The sequence below is a fragment of the Odontesthes bonariensis genome, chromosome 2, assembly GCF_027942865.1.
Source record: "Odontesthes bonariensis isolate fOdoBon6 chromosome 2, fOdoBon6.hap1, whole genome shotgun sequence".
NCBI lineage: Eukaryota > Metazoa > Chordata > Actinopteri > Atheriniformes > Atherinopsidae > Odontesthes > Odontesthes bonariensis.
This window is the reverse complement of record NC_134507.1, coordinates 462,429-479,861: the sequence shown is the minus strand read 5'-3', so window position 1 is coordinate 479,861 and position 17,433 is coordinate 462,429. Positions and strand designations below refer to the sequence as shown.

The following is a 17,433-nucleotide window of genomic DNA, read 5'->3' as shown; positions in this document are numbered from 1 at the left end:
TGGGACCCCTGTGGGACCCTCATGGCTCCTGTGGGCCCCCTGTGGCTCCTGTGGGCCCCCTGTGGGACCCCTGTGGGACCCTCATGGCTCCTGTTGGCCCCCTGTGGGACCCCTGTGGGCCCCCCATGGCTCCTGTGGGGCCCTTCATGGCTCCTGTGGGACCCCTGTGGCTCCTGTGGGGCCCTTCATGGCTCCTGTTGGCCCCCTGTGGGACCCCTGTGGCTCCTGTGGCTCCTGTTTGCTGTATGAGCGGGTCCGGAGCTGCAGTACTGCCTGTATACTCCAGGGGGCTGTATATCACTCAGCACTGTTTGTGGCCGAAGAAGAAGAAGAAAGAAGAAGAAAGAAGAAGAAAGAGGTTTGATTGCATGCAGCAGCACCGCTGGAAGTGAACTTTATTCTATCTGAACATTATTAATCGGCGGCTCCACACAGACAGCGACCAGCTCCGGCTCTCTGTTCTCGCTTTGGGACCCACCGGACTCATCCGCAGCGCCGCCGCGGGACGCTGGACAGTCCCTGCGGGAGGAGATGTTCCGTGGTCGGCCTCCGCCGCGGGGAGACTACCCGCCGCCGTTCGAAGGCCGAGGTCCCCCGCCACCGAGGTCTCATCCGGCACCGGCCTACCGGGATGAGAGGAACCGGCCCCGGCCTCCCTACCAGCCCGACTACCGCGAACACGGGCACCCGGACTCTTACCGCCACTCCCCCCCGCGGAGGAGGTACACTTCGCCCGGCGCAGGAAGCCACCGCGGCGGGGAGTACTGGGCTGGTGGTCTGCCGAGAGAGGTGAGTGGACCGGACTCCGAACGAGGCGAAACGCATGAAAACGGTTATTTGTCCACACGCACCGGAGTTTGTTCTTATTTAATCTTCCTTGGGATGGAGTTCTGATAAATGTCTCCAAGTTCTCCATGTTTACAGTGTGTTTAGCAGCACCTGCGCACCAGACTCCGTTCAAAAAACGACCGATTTAACGAAGCATCCACCGTTAAACGCTGTTTCCTGAGAGAATGAATGAAGCAAAGTTACAGAAAGCTTCTGTGACAGTTTTACTGTTAAACTGTGTCACTGCAGACAAACTTTCAGTGCAAGTTTCAGTGCCATCTGTTGGTTTCCTTAGCTAGGAAATTGTTTTTGAATTGGCTCAAATATGAATGAATTGGATTATTTTATGAATAATTATGATTACAATGAATTGAATTCCAATTGGCTTGAATTGGACTTTATTATCTAAGTGCCTTGAGATGACATTTGTTGTATTTGGGGCTATATAAATAAAAATGAATTGAATTGACTTGAATCTTACCTCAGTTAACAGCAGAATCCGATTTATTAAATATTCTGCTTTTCAGGAAGTAAACCGTCAGTTTGTGAATGAGTCCCGCTCATCGTGTTTAATGTGAGTTATTGAATCTGCTCATTTAATCCACAAGGAAACATTAAAACTGCTGGTGAAACTGTTAAAGTCACATCTGGGCAGAGGTTACAAGTTAAAGGCTGATTCCAACACGTTTTCTTCTAACTAATCTGAGAAAGAAACATTTAATTTGAACATTTGTTCTGTTTTACAGTCTGCTGAATGAAATCTTTCAGTTTTTTTTTACTCGATAAATGGGCTGAAAGGTTTTTAAACCTTCTTTCAGAGGTCTCCGCCACAGCGGGCTCCACCTCTGGACCACAACCTGGTCATCACCGTGGGCAACGAGCTGACCGGACCCGCCCCCCCGCGGCATCACGACAGGTAACCGGAGACAATGTTTTTCTCCACAGGAGGAGTTCAGTGGATCAGAACCACAGGTGAACACAGGTTTGGTACGAGCCCACCGACCGTTAGGGATGGGAACCGAAAACCGGTTCTTGTTGAGAACCGGTTCCCAGTGTTTCAATTCCTTGGACTCGTTTGTCGATTTTGCAAACGATTCCCTTATCGATTCCAGTGGGCGCGAATGATGTCACCACACAACGTTGCGTGGCGAGTCCAGCGCAGCCAGCAGCCAACAGTAAACATGGCGCCCAAGCGGTACAAACGCTCGAAAGTTTGGTTACACATCCCTAAAAAAGACGACAACAGGGCAACTTGCAAAGTGAATATTTCACCAAAGGGAGGAAATACTACCAACATGCAATAACTATGAATGAATGTCGCGTTTTCGATCCGCTCCGGACTAACGTTGGTGAATCTGAACCCAGCAACGTTAGCAACGTTAGCAACGTTAGCAACGTTAGCATGTCCTCGGCTAACACTGCAGTTAACTAACTAACAAACACTGCCTATCATGTTAGCACCATTTGCCTCATTGTAAAAGCTGCTGTTAGTAACGGTTAAGGTTAAATGAATGCCTTCTCAGGCATTACATTTAGATGAAATCATGAGAGACAGAGCCTGACTGGCTCAGAGCCAGAGGCTGGTGGTACTACCCCCAGTTCACCTCTACCTCCAGCTTCTCCTTTCACCAGAGCAGGAAGAGTTAAATTACCCAGGCCAGGATAGACCAATGTGGACCTCACCGTTGTTGGGTTTGTGAGGTCATGACTCGTGTTACTTCTAAACTAAACAGAGTTGATGCTGATCGACCGGTTTGTTGTCCTTTTTCTCCAAATGAGAATCGATAAGGGAACCGACAAAGAACCGAATCGTTAAGCAGAATCGAAAATGGAATTGGAATCGTAAAAATCGTATCAATTCCTATCCCTACAGACCAGATGTTCCCTGTTCGGATCCAGTTCTCGCTCTGAGCCCGTGTTTATGGTGCAGAACCAGGTGATTTAAGCTGGAACAAGAACCGAACCGGTTCTGAGCCCAAAAGAGTTTTAAACTTGTTCCGTTTCTGTTTCTGAACAGGGACTACCCCCCACGGCCCGAATATGAGCGAAGCCGACCTCGCAGCCGCAGTCCAGACCGGAGCCGGGCCAAAAGCCGGGGGCGGAGCAAGAGCCGGGGGCGGAGCAACAGGGGCCACAGCCCCAGCCCAGACCGGAGCCGGGCCAAGAGCAGGGGGCGCAGCAAGAGCCGACCCCCCGTCAGGTCCAGGTCCAAATCTAAGTCCAGGTCCAGGTCCAGGGGGAGGAGCCGAGGAAGGAGTCGTGGGCGGAGCCGCGCTCGCAGTAAGAGTCGGCAGCGCAGCCGCAGCCGCAGCCGCCGCAGCAGCAGCAGCTCGAGCTCCGGCAGCGCCGGCAAAGACCAGAACAAGCCGAAGGTGCGCAAAGGCTTCAAGGAGCTGGAGATGGCCCGGCGCCGCAAGGAGCTGGAGGAGATGCTGGCGCTGCCGACCAAGTCCATCCTGAAGAAGAGGAACAGCGACGACTCGCCGTCACTCAGGGTAGGAACCCTTCTGATCCGAACCGTTAATGAACCCAAGCTCGGTTTATGACCTATGACCTCTCTCTGTTTCCACCTGCAGGGCCCGGACTCGCCGCCGCGGTCCAACATGTCCCGGATGGCCGACCAGCTTCTGCAGGCCGTGAGAAGCACCGACCCGCACGCCGTGGCGTCCATGTTGGCGGAGCTGCGGTCCGACCCACAGATGGCTCAGCGGGCCGGCCTGGACGCCGAGATCAAAGAGATCCTCAACCTGCTCGGCTGCTCCGCGACCGCCGCTCCAAAGAAAATGGCGGACGACATCGACGACGAGGAGAAGTTCCTGTACGGAGACTCGGAGGAGCCCAAACCGGCGCCGGAGCCGGGGCAGCAGAGCCTGAACCTGTACGGAGACGTGACGGAGGACTCGCTGTACGGCGACGTCCCGCCGCAGAGGGCCGTCGTCAGTCAGGTGTACGGCTGCCCGCCGGGACCCTCGACCCAGCCGCAGGCCCCTCCCACCGCCAGCAAGGCGGACGGCCGGTACGCGAGCCGGGCCACCATCAGCCCCGACCAGAACATCACCATCAAGGTGTCGAACCCCGCCTACCCGCCAGGGACGGAACCTTTGGAGGAGAGCGAGCGCCAGGCGCTGGAGGAGTACGAGAAGATCCAGGACCTGCTGAAGACCATCGGGCTGGACCTGGGCGTGGTCGAGATCAGCAACATGGCCGCCAGGACCAAAGAGAGACTCCAGGGCAGCAGGCCGCCGCCGAAGACGCCCACGCGCCGCCGCCGGTACTCGTCCGGCAGCTCAGACGACAGCCGCTGCAGTCGCGGCCGCAGGGGGAGGAGCCACAGCAACTCCAGCTCGAGCAGCAGCAGGAGTCGGAGCCGCGGCCGGGGGGCGGAGCCAGGGGTGGGGCGAGGGCCGGAGCCACGGCCGGACCGGGGGGGCAGCTGGAGCAGCGACAGCGAGCAGAAGAGCGCGGCGCCGCCCAAAGCCTACAAGGACCGGGAGGCGAAGAGCGAGTGGAGCGAGCCGCCGCCTCGGCCACTCGAGCCCACCGCCATCTCGCCCCACCCGGGCCTTCCCATCCCCACCTTCCCCCCCCCGCAGGTGCACAGCATGCTGCCCCCCAGCTTCCCCCCCCCGCCCTACAGCCAGTACGGGAACTACCTGCCCTACATGACCCAGCAGTGGCCGCCCATGTACCCGCCTCCCGGCATGGCCCCACCACCCAACGCCGCTGTTAACGAGCAGCCCCCCCCTCTGCCCTACCAGCAGCCCTACGACACGCCGGCCCCAGCCGGGGTCAAAGGTGAGCCGCCTCTTAAAGGGACAGTGCACCTTTTTATCTGACGAAACAAAAGGAGGCGAAACCAAAGTTCTAAAGTTTTGGGCCTCATCAGCGCTGCGGCAGGCGAGAATTAAGGGTTCGAGTATTCGGGGGTTCAAGCATGGGCGTCAGTTTGATTTCAGAAGTGCTCGGGACAATTACCATAAACCTGAGTAAGGTTTGAAAAGTGCAGGGTACAAGCTAGGCCCATTACTTCCGAATTGAGGTTTCATGATAAATAATAGGCATTGTATTCGATGATGCGTATTGACGCGATATTGTCTCCATATTAAAAGTTAAAAGCCATCTTAGGCCGTCGGAAACATCCTGGGTTGGGACAAACTTAAGAGTAGGCCCTATTCGTATTTCAAAATCCGCATTTTAGGACAAGACACGATTTCGGTTATTGCACAGCCCTTGACACACCAACAAATCTCAGACAAACCTCGACCAAGCAAGAGCGCATCAGGAGACGTAGCCTGGCTACAAACAGCCCCCTACAAACGACGGGCAAGCGTGAACGAGCAGCAACCCCTCTGTGAAATAAGTTTTCATTCATTGTCTATCTCGCCTGATATGCATCATAAACACTGACGAATCTTCACCTGCAACACCAGCGACGTCTTTCATCGCTCGTTACACTGTAACAGACCGCGAGCGCAGTGCGTGGGAGCGGAGCGGATTCAGATTGCTATTCAGCAATGGGGGCTGATCGCAAGCGCATTCATACAAGGAGAGTGAAAGCAGAGCGGATCAAATAGTCTTTGGTTAGCAGAATGCCATGGTATAAAATTATAGTTTTTAGGAAAGCAGAGTAGTCTGTTACATCTTTCTCTACTTTTTTAAAGTGGTGGGGACAAATCTGCTCGTCAGACAAAGTGCCGGGGACGCGCAAATCATGCGCCTGGGTTCAAGAATTTAGGTTTTTAGTACTCTGGGGTTCGAGAATTTAGGGTTGGAGTATTCGGGGTTGGAGTACTTGGGGTTCAAGTACTCGGGGTTCGAGAATTAATGGTTCAAGTTTTTAGGGTTCGAGTACTCGGGGATTCGAGAATTTCGGGTTCGAGTATTCGGGGGTTTTAGAATTTAGGGTTTGAGTATTCGGGTTTCCTAGTACTTGGGGTTCGAGACCCCTGTGGGACCCCTGTGTCTTTTTATCTAACCCTAACCCTATCTTATCTAACCCTAACCCTATCTTATCTAACCCTATCTTATCTAACCCTAACCCTATATTATCTAACCCTAACACTATCTTATCTAACCCTAACCCTGTCTCATCTAACTCTAACACTATCTCATCTAACCCTAACCCTATCTCATCTAACCCTAACCCTATCTCATCTAACTCTAACACTATGTTATCTAACCCTAACCCTGTCTTATCTAACCCTATCTTATCTAACCCTAACCCTATCTTATCTAACCCTAACCCTATCTCATCTAACCCTAACCCTATCTCATCTAACTCTAACACTATGTTATCTAACCCTAACCCTATCTTATCTAACCCTATCTTATCTAACCCTAACCCTATCTCATCTAACCCTAACCCTTTCTTATCTAACCCTAACACTATCTTATCTAACCCTAACCCTATCTTATCTAACCCTAACCCTATCTCATCTAACTCTAACACTATCTTATCTAACCCTAACCCTATCTTATCTAACCCTAACACTATCTTATCTAACCCTAACCCTATCTCATCTAACTCTAACACTATGTTATCTAACCCTAACCCTGTCTTATCTTATCTAACCCTAACCCTTTTTATCTAACCCTAACCATATCTTATCTAACCCTCACACTAACCTTATCTTATCTAACCCTATCTTATCTAACCCTAACCCTATGTTATCTAACCCTAACCCTGTCTGATCTAACCTAGCCCTTTGACCCTTTAACATGAACGATGTGTGTTTCAGGTCCTGTGAGGAGCGGCGCACAGGATGGAAACAAGCGAAGCAGCCAAGACAGAAGAGTTTCTGAGGAGCAGAACAACGAGAGCCAGAAACAAAAGGTGTGCAACTGAGCTCAGCATGTCGTTGTCCCGGCCCACATTTTATCTACTACGTTACCCACGATGCATTGCGCACTCGGGTTGGAGGTGTAGCCGTCTGATTGTGTCTTTGTGTGGTTCTGTTCAGGTTCTGGAGGAGCGAGAGAAGCTGAAGGAGGAGAGGGAGACGAGGATGACGAAGAAGGAGTGTCTCATTAAGGAGCTGGAGCGACTCAGGAAGCAGCAGGGTGAGTTTCAGGGTTCTGATCCGGCTCAACAGAACTTCAGTTATCACAGTCTGAGACTCTCTTTCAGAAGGGAACATCGGTTAACAGTTGCATTACTGCATAAACTGTCCAGTTTACTGACTCTGTGTGGATTTAACTATTCAACCCTACAGACCACTAGGGGGCAGTGTGGTTCCATAGGCGAGTTAGTCACTTTTCAACAAGATTATCTTCGTCATTTTTTAGTTACCATTCAATTCATTTTTATGAATGCGCCAAATACAACAAATGTCATCTCAAGGCACTGAGATAATAAAGTCCAATTCAAGCCAATTGGAATTCAATTAATTGTAATCATAATTAGGGCTGCACGGTGGTGTGGTGGTTAGCACCGTTGCCTCACAGCAAGAAGGTTCCAGGTTCAACACCCAGCTGGGGCCTTTCTGTGTGGAGTTTGCATGTTCTCCCTGTGTATGCGTGGGTTCTCTCCGGGTACTCCGGCTTCCTCCCACTGTCCAAAAAATCATGCATGTTAGGTTGATTGGCATCTCTAAATTGTCCTTAGGAGTGAGTGTGAGCGTGCATGGTTGTTTGTCTCGTATGTCTCTATGTGGCCCTGCGATGGACTGGCGGCCTGTCCAGGGTGTACCCCGCCTCTCGCCCATTGACTGCTGGGATAGGCTCCAACCCACCCGCGACCCGATCGACGGATTCAGCGGTATAGATAATGGATGGATGGATGGATGTAATCATAATTATTCATAAAATAATCCAATTCATTCATATAGAGCCAATTCAAAAACAATTTCCTAGCTAAGGAAACCAACAGATTGCACTGAAACTTTGGTTTCGGTCCATTCTCCCATCATGGAAATCGTCTTTAAATGCCTCTCGTGACTTCGCTGAGAACCTGAAAGAACTTGTACAAAGATATCAAACACATTTAACACAGTTTTAAGATTCGGCTGAAAGTGAATCTAAGTAAAGTCATTTCCAGTGATATTTAGGGTAAAATGTCAACTTTGATTTATTGGTCCAGATAAGGTAGGGAATGGGTTGGTCTCCCATTTCTCCAAAAAGGGTTCTTTGTTTGTTCAGTTGAAGTTGTCAATGCATCCCTCAAGTTTATGGCAAATGTCTGTTGCTAAATCCACTCCCAGAAGCTTTCTGCAGGCCGAAGGTGGTTATAAATGAGATGATTTCAGTCCCTTTCCTTTGTGTAGACTTCCACATCTGGTCCTTTCCCAGAAAAACATCCCCCACAGGAATGCTTGTATCTTCCAAAGGTTTAAGGCATATTAATTCCACACTGGTTTGTCTCTGAGGATGTGTCCGCCATGTTTCCAGGTGAGCTCCTGAGGAAGAAGCGCCGGGAGAAGGACGGCCACAAAGACCCCCTGCTGCAGGAGATCAGCCGGCTGCAGGAGGTGGTCATGACTCAGATCTCCAGCCTCCGCAAGGAGCACGAGGCTGCCGAGAAGAAACGCAACGAGATCGAGAAGGTGGCTCTGATCCTCGGCCTGAACCCGTCGGACCGGCCCCGCAAGACCAGCAAGCAGCCCGAGGTCCAGGAGGAAGAACCGCCGGCACAGAAGAAGAAACTGCAGCCGGAGAGGCGTCCCGAGGGCGAGGAGGCCGCCAGCTGCTCCTCAGTAAAGGTAACAATGGGAGCTGCTGTCACAGGGTGTAGCTAGGGCTTTGTTACCTTTAATTAAGATTTCACAGCCTTTAGCCTTTAGTTACCTTTAATTACATTTAATTAGGGCTTTGTTACCTTTAATTACCTTTAATTAGGGCTTTGTTACGTTAATTAGGGCTTTGTTACGTTAATTAGGGCTTTGTTACCTTTAGTTAGGGCTTTGTTACCTTTAATTAGGGCTTTGTTACCTTTAATTAGGGCTTTGTTACCTTTAGCTAAGGCTTTGTTACCTTTAATTAGGGCTTTGTTACCTTTAGTTAGGGCTTTGTTACCTTTAATTAGGGCTTTGTTACCTTTAGTTAGGGCTTTGTTACCTTTAGTTTGGGCTTTGTTACCTTTAATTAGGACTTGGTTACCTTTAGTTTGGGCTTGGTTACCTTTAGCTAGGGCTTTGTTACCTTTAGCTAGGGCTTTGTTACCTTTAATTATGGCTTTGTTACCGTTAATTACATTTAATTAGGGCTTTGTTACCTTTAGTTAGGGCTTTGTTACCTTTAGTTAGGGCTTTGTTACCTTTAGTAAGGGCTTTGTTACCTTTAATTAGGGCTTTGTTACCTTTAATTACGTTTAATTAGGGCTTTGTTACCTTTAGTTAGGGCTTTGTTACCTTTAGTTTGGGCTTGGTTACCTTTAGCTAGGGCTTTGTTACCTTTAATTAGGGCTTTGTTACCGTTAATTACTTTTACTTAACTTGAATTACCTTTAGTTACTTCTAATTGGGCCTTTAGTTACCTTTAATTACCTTTACCATGGTTCAGGCTTACTGAGCAGCAGCTTATGATCATTTGGGTAATTATCAGGTTCACTCATTCAATCAGCCTCCTGGTTCTGTCTGTAAAGCCCAGTTCTGGTCCGGGCCAAGGACCCCCCCCAACGAACAGCTAGAAAGAAAGTATTCTAACAGTAATCAGTAAAAAGTGTTTTTCTGTGTTTTTACCGGGAAACTAAATGAAACTCTGAGTCAGGTTATCAGTGGGAGTTTAGTTGGACAGAGGGGGTCCCTGCTGGGCCGGAACTGGGCTGGAGGTTCTGTTGGGTTTTCAGCACATTGAACGCCAGTCGGAGCATTTTTCCTTCGAAGCATCAACTCGAACGTAATTCAGCTTCTTTAGATTTCTGATCGGCCGACACGTGAACAGACGGCGCTGCTTCGTGGCCACGGGCGCCACATCGTGCACCGTGAGCTGCAGCTGTAATCAGACGCAGTTTCATGATGCTAACACCGATAACCAGGGATGGGAATTGATAAGATTTTTACGATTCCAATTCCATTTTCGATTCTGCTTAACGATTCGGTTCTTTGTCGGTTCCCTTATCGATTCTCATTTGGAGAAAAAGGACAACAAACCGGTCGATTGGCATCAACTTTGTTTAGTTTAGAAGTAACACGAGTCATGACCTCACAAACCCAACAACGGTGAGGTCCACATTGGTCTATCCTGGCCTGGGTAATTTAACTCTTCCTGCTCTGGTGAAAGGAGAAGCTGGAGGTAGAGGTGAACTGGGGGTAGTACCACCAGCCTCTGGCTCTGAGCCAGTCAGGCTCTGTCTCTCATGATTTCATCTAAATGTAATGCCTGAGAAGGCATTCATTTAACCTTAACCGTTACTAACAGCAGCTTTTACAATGAGGCAAATGGTGCTAACATGATAGGCAGTGTTTGTTAGTTAGTTAGTTACCTGCAGTGTTAGCCGAGGACATGCTAACGTTGCTAACGTTGCTGGGTTCAGATTCACCAACGTTAGTCCGGAGCGGATCGAAAACGCGACATTCATTCATAGTTATTGCATGTTGGTAGTATTTCCTCCCTTTGGTGAAATATTCACTTTGCAAGTTGCCCTGTTGTCGTCTTTTTTAGGGATGTGGAACCAAACTTTCCAGCGTTTGTACCGCTTGGGCGCCATGTTTACTGTTGGCTGCTGGCTGCGCTGGACTCGCCACGCAACGCTGCGTGGTGACGTCATTCCCGCCCGCTGGAATCGATAAGGGAATCGTTTGCAAAATCGCCAAACGATTCCAAGGAATTGAAACAATGGGAACCGGTTCTTGATTCCCATCCCTACCGATAACTCGCCTCGTCTTTAAAGTAAAACTTAGAAGCAGCTCAGAGGAGATTCACCTCTGAACAGAAGGAACGTTTCCCGCCGGTTTATGTGAAGTTTTGCGTTCGAGCGTTAGAACGCGTTCGCTGTTCGCGTTGAAGAAAAGCGCGGCGGGACACACAGCTGGAGCTCAGCGACGGTAAGACGCTTCTTCATTTCCATATTTTGTGGAGCTGTTTGTGGGAAAGTGTTTCTGTGTGAGAGCGCCCGCTGTCGCCCTGAGTTTACTCTCCTCCATCTTTGTTTTCTTCAGCCCACCTCGGCGGCGCCCTCCTTGACGCCGCCGGCCGCTGCCACCGCGACTCCGGCGCTGCCGCCCGACCCGTTTGAATACTACGACGCCGGAAACCACTGGTGCAAACACTGCAACGTCACCTCCGGTTCCATGTTCGACTTCTTCACGCACTTGCACAGCAAATGTCACCGGAAGGTCGGTTCTTCTTCTGCTCATCTGTCAGATTTCCCGTTTTTTAGCGAAACTTTCCGACCTGGAGAAGTCTGAGTTGTGTTCTGTCACTCGTCACAGACGCTGGACCCGTACGACCGACCATGGGCCTCCGCCCCCACCAAAGGCTCCAAGAGCCAGCTCCCCGAGGAGAAGCTGACCAAACCCGCCAAAGGTACCGCGCCGCCGCCGCACTTTGCTGTGATGTCATCACCTTCAGATGTGGGGCCTGAGCCAGTGAATTCTGTCAGCCTTCTGTCAGTCTTCTGTCAGCCTTCTGTTAGCCTTCTGTTAGCCTTCTGTTGGCCTTCTGTTGGCCTTCTGTTGGCCTTCTGTTAGCCTTCTGTTAGCCTTCTGTTGGCCTTCTGTTGGCCTTCTGCTAGCCTTCTGTTAGCCTTCTGTTAGCCTTCTGTTGGCCTTCTGTTAGCCTTCTGTTAGCCTTCTGTTGGCCTTCTGTTAGCCTTCTGTTGGCCTTCTGTCAGCCTTCTGTCGGCCTTCTGTTGGCCTTCTGTTGGCCTTCTGTTAGCCTTCTGTTGGCCTTCTGTTGGCCTTCTGCTAGCCTTCTGTTAGCCTTCTGTTGGCCTTCTGTTAGCCTTCTGTTAGCCTTCTGTTGGCCTTCTGTTAGCCTTCTGTTGGCCTTCTGTTAGCCTTCTGTTAGCCTTCTGTTAGCCTTCTGCTAGCCTTCTGTTAGCCTTCTGTCAGCCTTCTGTCAGCCTTCTGTTGGCCTTCTGTTAGCCTTCTGTTGGCCTTCTGTTGGCCTTCTGCTAGCCTTCTGTTAGCCTTCTGTTGGCCTTCTGTTGGCCTTCTGCTAGCCTTCTGTTAGCCTTCTGTTGGCCTTCTGTTAGCCTTCTGTTAGCCTTCTGTTAGCCTTCTGTTAGCCTTCTGTTAGCCTTCTGTTGGCCTTCTGTTAGCCTTCTGTTAGCCTTCTGTTAGCCTTCTGCTAGCCTTCTGTTAGCCTTCTGTCAGCCTTCTGTCAGCCTTCTGTTGGCCTTCTGTTGGCCTTCTGTTGGCCTTCTGCTAGCCTTCTGTTAGCCTTCTGTTGGCCTTCTGTTGGCCTTCTGTTGGCCTTCTGTTAGCCTTCTGCTAGCCTTCTGTTAGCCTTCTGTCAGCCTTCTGTTAGCCTTCTGCTAGCCTTCTGCTTCCAGGTGGAGCTTAATGAAATGAAAAACTAACGAAGCGAGTCGGAGGAGGAGGCTGCCGCCCACCGCTCTGATGTGATTTCATAGGTGTTTCATGTGTCTGACACCTGGAGCAGGACTGTAGCCTCCCAGGTGTGCCGGTCTCATTATGACCCGGCACCGCTGGGCCGGTACAGCCCTGCTCCGTCAGGTTCTGCTCTCACATATCTTTCCTAAACGCCCTGAGCGGACCTTTCTCTCTAACTCTCTCCTGTTCCTGACAGGCTCTGGAAACTGAGACCACCTTCAGGTAAACATGATTGGCAGTTTATCTCGTCCCCACCTGAAGCTTAAACCCTCCCACCTGTGTTTGGCTGCAGGTTCGGAGTTCCTGGTCCCCGTCAGAGGGTTTTTCTGCCTGCTCTGTAAGGACTTTTACGGAGACGCCATCTGCGCCGAAGAGCACGTCGTCACTCACGCTCACAACGAGAAATACAAGGTACTTAACAGGTGGACACTCAGCTGTTCCCCAGCAGGTGAACCTGAAGACGTACGGTACGGGTCGGTTCAGAACGGGTCGGAAAGGTACGGGTCGGGTCTCTTTGGGGTCAGCTTGCGCTCCCACTGTACAAAGGGGACCCTCAGAGGTGGGCGGAGCCCGAAGCGTAAATAGTAAATAACAGATAACATCCATAACTTGGAACCACCTCCAGTGTTTTCGGTCTGCGCCGCTCCTGCTGATGTGGTCTTCGATCCGCCGGTAATCGCTCCGAAGCTTCTTCAGCTTAATGCCACACCGGCTCGCGGTCCGGTTGAAACCACTCTCTGACATTTCTGCTCAATTAGCTGGAAAAGTTTTACCTTCCTGAACATTCGTAACGGGTTCTATGGGACCGGTACGCTTTGGTGGTAGTGGAAACACTGAAATAAGCGTACCGTTATGAACCGACCCTTACCGGACTGAACCGACCCGTACCGTTCTGAACCGACCCGTAGCGTTCTGAACCGACCCGTAGCGTTCTGAACCGACCCGTAGCGTTCTGAACCGGCCCATACCGGACTGAACCGACCCGTAGCGTTCTGAACCGACCCTTACCGGACTGAACCGACCCGTAGCGTTCTGAACCGACCCTTACCGGACTGAACCGACCCGTAGCGTTCTGAACCGACCCTTACCGGACTGAACCGACCCGTACTGTTCTGAACCGACCCATACCGGACTGAACCGACCCGTACTGTTCTGAACCGGCCCATACCGGACTGAACCGACCCGTAGCGTTCTGAACCGACCCTTACCGGACTGAACCGACCCGTACCGTTCTGAACCAATCCGTACCGGACTGAACCGACCCGTAGCGTTCTGAACCGACCCTTACCGGACTGAACCGATCCGTACCGAACTACATAGTGGGAACGAGGCTATAATGAAATGTTAGCATAGCAGGTCAAAGTAGATGCTGACTTTTCTTCTTCATTGTTTCTCCCTTTGATGCCTTCCTCCCCAGAAACAAATGTACGAGAACCCGCTGTACGAGCAGAGGAGGAACCTGGACCGCCAGGCGGGCCTGGCTTTGGAGGCCAGCGGGAAGAAGCGCAAACACGAAGACGAGGAGAAGGGCGGCAAAGACAAGGAGGAGAAGGCCAAACACAAGAAGGAGAGACGGGACAAGGACAAGAAGGAGGAAGGGGATGCTGCACAGGAGGAGAAGTTTAGAGTCAAGAAGGAGGAGGAGGAGAACAATCTGAAACCGAGCAAGAAAGAAGAGGACTTTAAAAAGAGCCTCGAGGAGGAGAGGCCTTCGTACAGCAAGAAGGACGAGGGTGAAAAGTTTAAATACAACAAGAAGGAGGACAAGTACCGCTACAGCCGAGAGGACGAGGATCGGGCCGGGCGGTACAGAAACAGCAGCAAAGAGGAAGAGTATCGGTACCGATGCCACAAGGAAGGCGATGACCGCCCGAAGTACAGCCAGAGAGACGAGGACAAATACAAGCATGACCGATACTCCGACGTCCGATTTGGATACGACAGGGAGCGAGATGAAGGGAAAGCCAAGGCCGAGGCGTTCAGAACGCTCGAGGAAGGTCGAGAGAAACCGGACCTCAGCAGGACCGAACCGCCACCAAAACCCTACGAGCTGCCCAAAATCTTCTGTGGACCCAGTCCGGCCATGAGGGCCAAGCTCCGCAAGCAGAGCCTGGAGGCCGGAAAACCAGCTGCGGCGCCGACGGCGGCCTCGTTCGGGAAGTTCACGTGGAAGAAGAAGGAGAACGTCCTGGCCAAGGAGGCGCAGAAGGTCGCTGCAGAGTTCATCAAGGAGGACGAGATGGCTGCCAGGAAGCAGTCCGCCTCCATGGAGGACTCGTTTGCCAAGTCGATGGCGGTCGCCAAGGAGATTGCTCAGAAGCTGGGCGGTGAGCCCGCTACCGTTTCTCCTCCCTGGGTGGCCGCCAATCGAGGACGGATCCGGCCAAACCTCCCCGCACCCGCCGCCCAGCTCAGGAAACCGAGCATGGCGGGAAAACCCGCCCCTCTGAACACCTTCCTGAACATTCGACCCCAGAGCACGGCTGTACTGGGCCCTTCCCCCGGCCCCCTTGTTAGGCCCCAGAATGCTTACACGGCATCACTGCAAGCCAAACCCGGACCGGCCGGGAAACCGGAACCATTTGGGCCCAAACTCCCTCCATCAATGTCTAGATCTGCACCATGTGAGGGTAGTTCATCTCCAGCCCTTTCTCCACCCAGTCCAGCAGAACCACTACCGGCACCGGCACCTGAAACCGAGCCGGATCCGGCAGAACCTGGATCGTTTCAGATTAACTGTGCTCCTCCAGTTTCTGACCCCTTACCTGTGGGGCCAAAGCCAGCACCACCAGGAGCTAAATCTGCTCCAATGGAGGCCAAACCTGCATCCGCCCTGGCTGCCACTGCACCACTCCCATCATCCAGGGCTACACCTGGACCAGCACCACCCCCATCATCCAGGGCTACACCTGGACCAGCACCACCCCCATCATCCAGGGCTACACCTGGACCAGCACCACCCCCATCATCCAGGGCTACACCTGGACCAGCACCACCCCCATCATCCATGGCTACACCTGGACCAGCACCACCCCCATCATCCATGATTACACCAATCCCAGCACCACCTCCTTCCATGGCTACACCTGGCCCAGCACCACCTCCTTCCATGGCTACACCTGGCCCAGCACCACCTCCTTCTTCCATGGCTACACCTGGACCAGCACCACCTCCTTCCATGGCTACACCTGGACCAGCACCACCTCCTTCTTCCATGGCTACACCTGCACAACCAGCAATGATAAAGATAGTCTCTGACGTTGCAGCTCCCGGAGTCCCAGAGGATGAGCAGACTTGCACGGTGTTTGTCAAACCTCCACCCTTCTTGAAGCTACCGCAGAAGTCTGAGAAGCTGAAGAGGAACCTGGCTGCAGCCGGAGCCCGGGAGTTATTCGACATCTTCTACAGCAGCCAGACGGGCCCCTTGTCCTTCTCCAAACCAGAAACGAACCCCAGAGGTGACAGGAGTAGTAGCACCACTAACCCTAACAGTTCACTTCCAGCCCAACCCAAAACCCAAACCCAAACTCAAACTCAGAGCCAACCCCCCAAACAGGCACAACCTCAGCCTCAGCCTCTGACCCAGTGCCAACCTCCAACGAAGGTCCAAACATCCCCCCAACCGCTCTCAAAGGACTCTCCTCCGAGTCTCCGAATTGGATCAGACATTCAGATCACATCTGTCTGGTCCCTTCAGTCCACCACAGGTCCAACGGCTGAGGTGGGTCCAACGGCTGAGGTGGGTCCAACGGCTGAGGTGGGTCCAACGGCTGAGGTGGGTCCAACGGCTGAGGTGGGTCCACCAGCTGAGGTGGGTCCAACGGCTGAGGTGGGTCCAACGGCTGAGGTGGGTCCAACGGCTGAGGTGGGTCCACCGGCTGAGGTGGTTCCACCAGAAACATCTTCACCAACAACCCAACCAAAACCAAAATTGACACCACCTCAGTCTGTTCAGAGTGTGTCCCAAAACCCGCCCTCTCCTCCAAAATCTGATCCAGAAACCGATTCCGCGAAGCAGGAACCAACTCACGGACTCCTGCCCCAACCGGCCCCTCCACCACAGTCGGACCAGGAGGACACGTACCATCCTGAGATCGTCCTGGAGCTGCAGTCCAAAACCCGACCGGGTCCCAGAACCAGAGGCAAGACGGCACCAGCGAAGAGGACTCCCGCTGCCTCCGGTCCGACCCGACAAACTCGCTCTCAGACCAGATGCCTGACCCGGCGGCAGCAGAAGCAGAGCCAGTCTGAACCAGAACCTGAACCAGAACCTGAGCCAGAACCTGAGCCAGAACCTGAGCCAGCCTCAGGGGACCCCGACTCCTCAGAGCTTAAAGGTTTGGGCCCCTCAGATCCAGATCCAGAGTCGGGCTCGCAGCCAGAGGCCGCCGCAGCCACCGAGGTGGATCCTTCCATTATGGAGATCACCCCGGAAACTCTGGGCCTCCCCCCCGACATGACTTCCCTGGACTTTGACTACGATTTTAACTTTGAGTAGGGGCTGCGTGTTGGGGGTCCAGGATCGGGTTTTATGTTCTGAACATTCTGGATGTTTGGAGCTTCAGTCTTTAGACCACTTTGTTGTATTTTAGCCTGACGTTGAAGGACATTAAAGCGAGATCTCAGTGTCTCCCAGAGGCACCAAACCGTGGACTGGTCCATCCGATCGGCTCCTTTAAAGGAGTCCGTCTCTCAGATCCAACTCTTCAGTTTCTCCTGCTCACTGTTTGTAGTTTTCTTTTCATGACTCGGTTCTCTCTTTGAAACGACGGCCGGCTGTTTCTGATGTTGTTGAATAAACTCGCGGCTCAGGCCATCAGGTGACCCCCCCCCCACCCCTCCCGCGTGCTCCTTATGTAAGAACTGTTGCTTTCCGTAGAGTTTTAATAAAAGTTGGTGTAGAAAATCTAGCAGATCTGCTGTGTTGATTATAAAGTGAAGACGGAAGAACAGATTCATGAGTAGGGATGGGAACCGAAAACCGGTTCTTGTTGAGAACCGGTTCCCAGTGTTTCAATTCCTTGGAATCGTTTGTCGATTTTGCAAACGATTCCCTTATCGATTCCAGTGGGCGGGAATGACGTCACCGCGCAGCGCTGCGTGGCGAGTCCAG

General features: G+C 52.2%; 1 protein-coding gene across 1 annotated transcript; it reads left to right on the top strand.

The window, feature by feature from the left end:
- The first annotated feature begins 302 nt into the window (after positions 1–302).
- znf318 (zinc finger protein 318) lies at positions 303–17,230 on the top strand. Its single transcript, XM_075473479.1, has 11 exons — positions 303–789; positions 1,647–1,744; positions 2,846–3,323; positions 3,405–4,623; positions 6,567–6,661; positions 6,789–6,888; positions 8,215–8,525; positions 10,923–11,099; positions 11,196–11,289; positions 12,613–12,731; positions 13,738–17,230. The coding sequence occupies exons 1-11, from the start codon at positions 532–534 to the stop codon at positions 16,816–16,818; spliced, it is 6,030 nt and encodes a 2,009-aa protein (XP_075329594.1). The 5' UTR covers positions 303–531; the 3' UTR covers positions 16,819–17,230.
- The last annotated feature ends 203 nt before the right edge of the window (positions 17,231–17,433 follow it).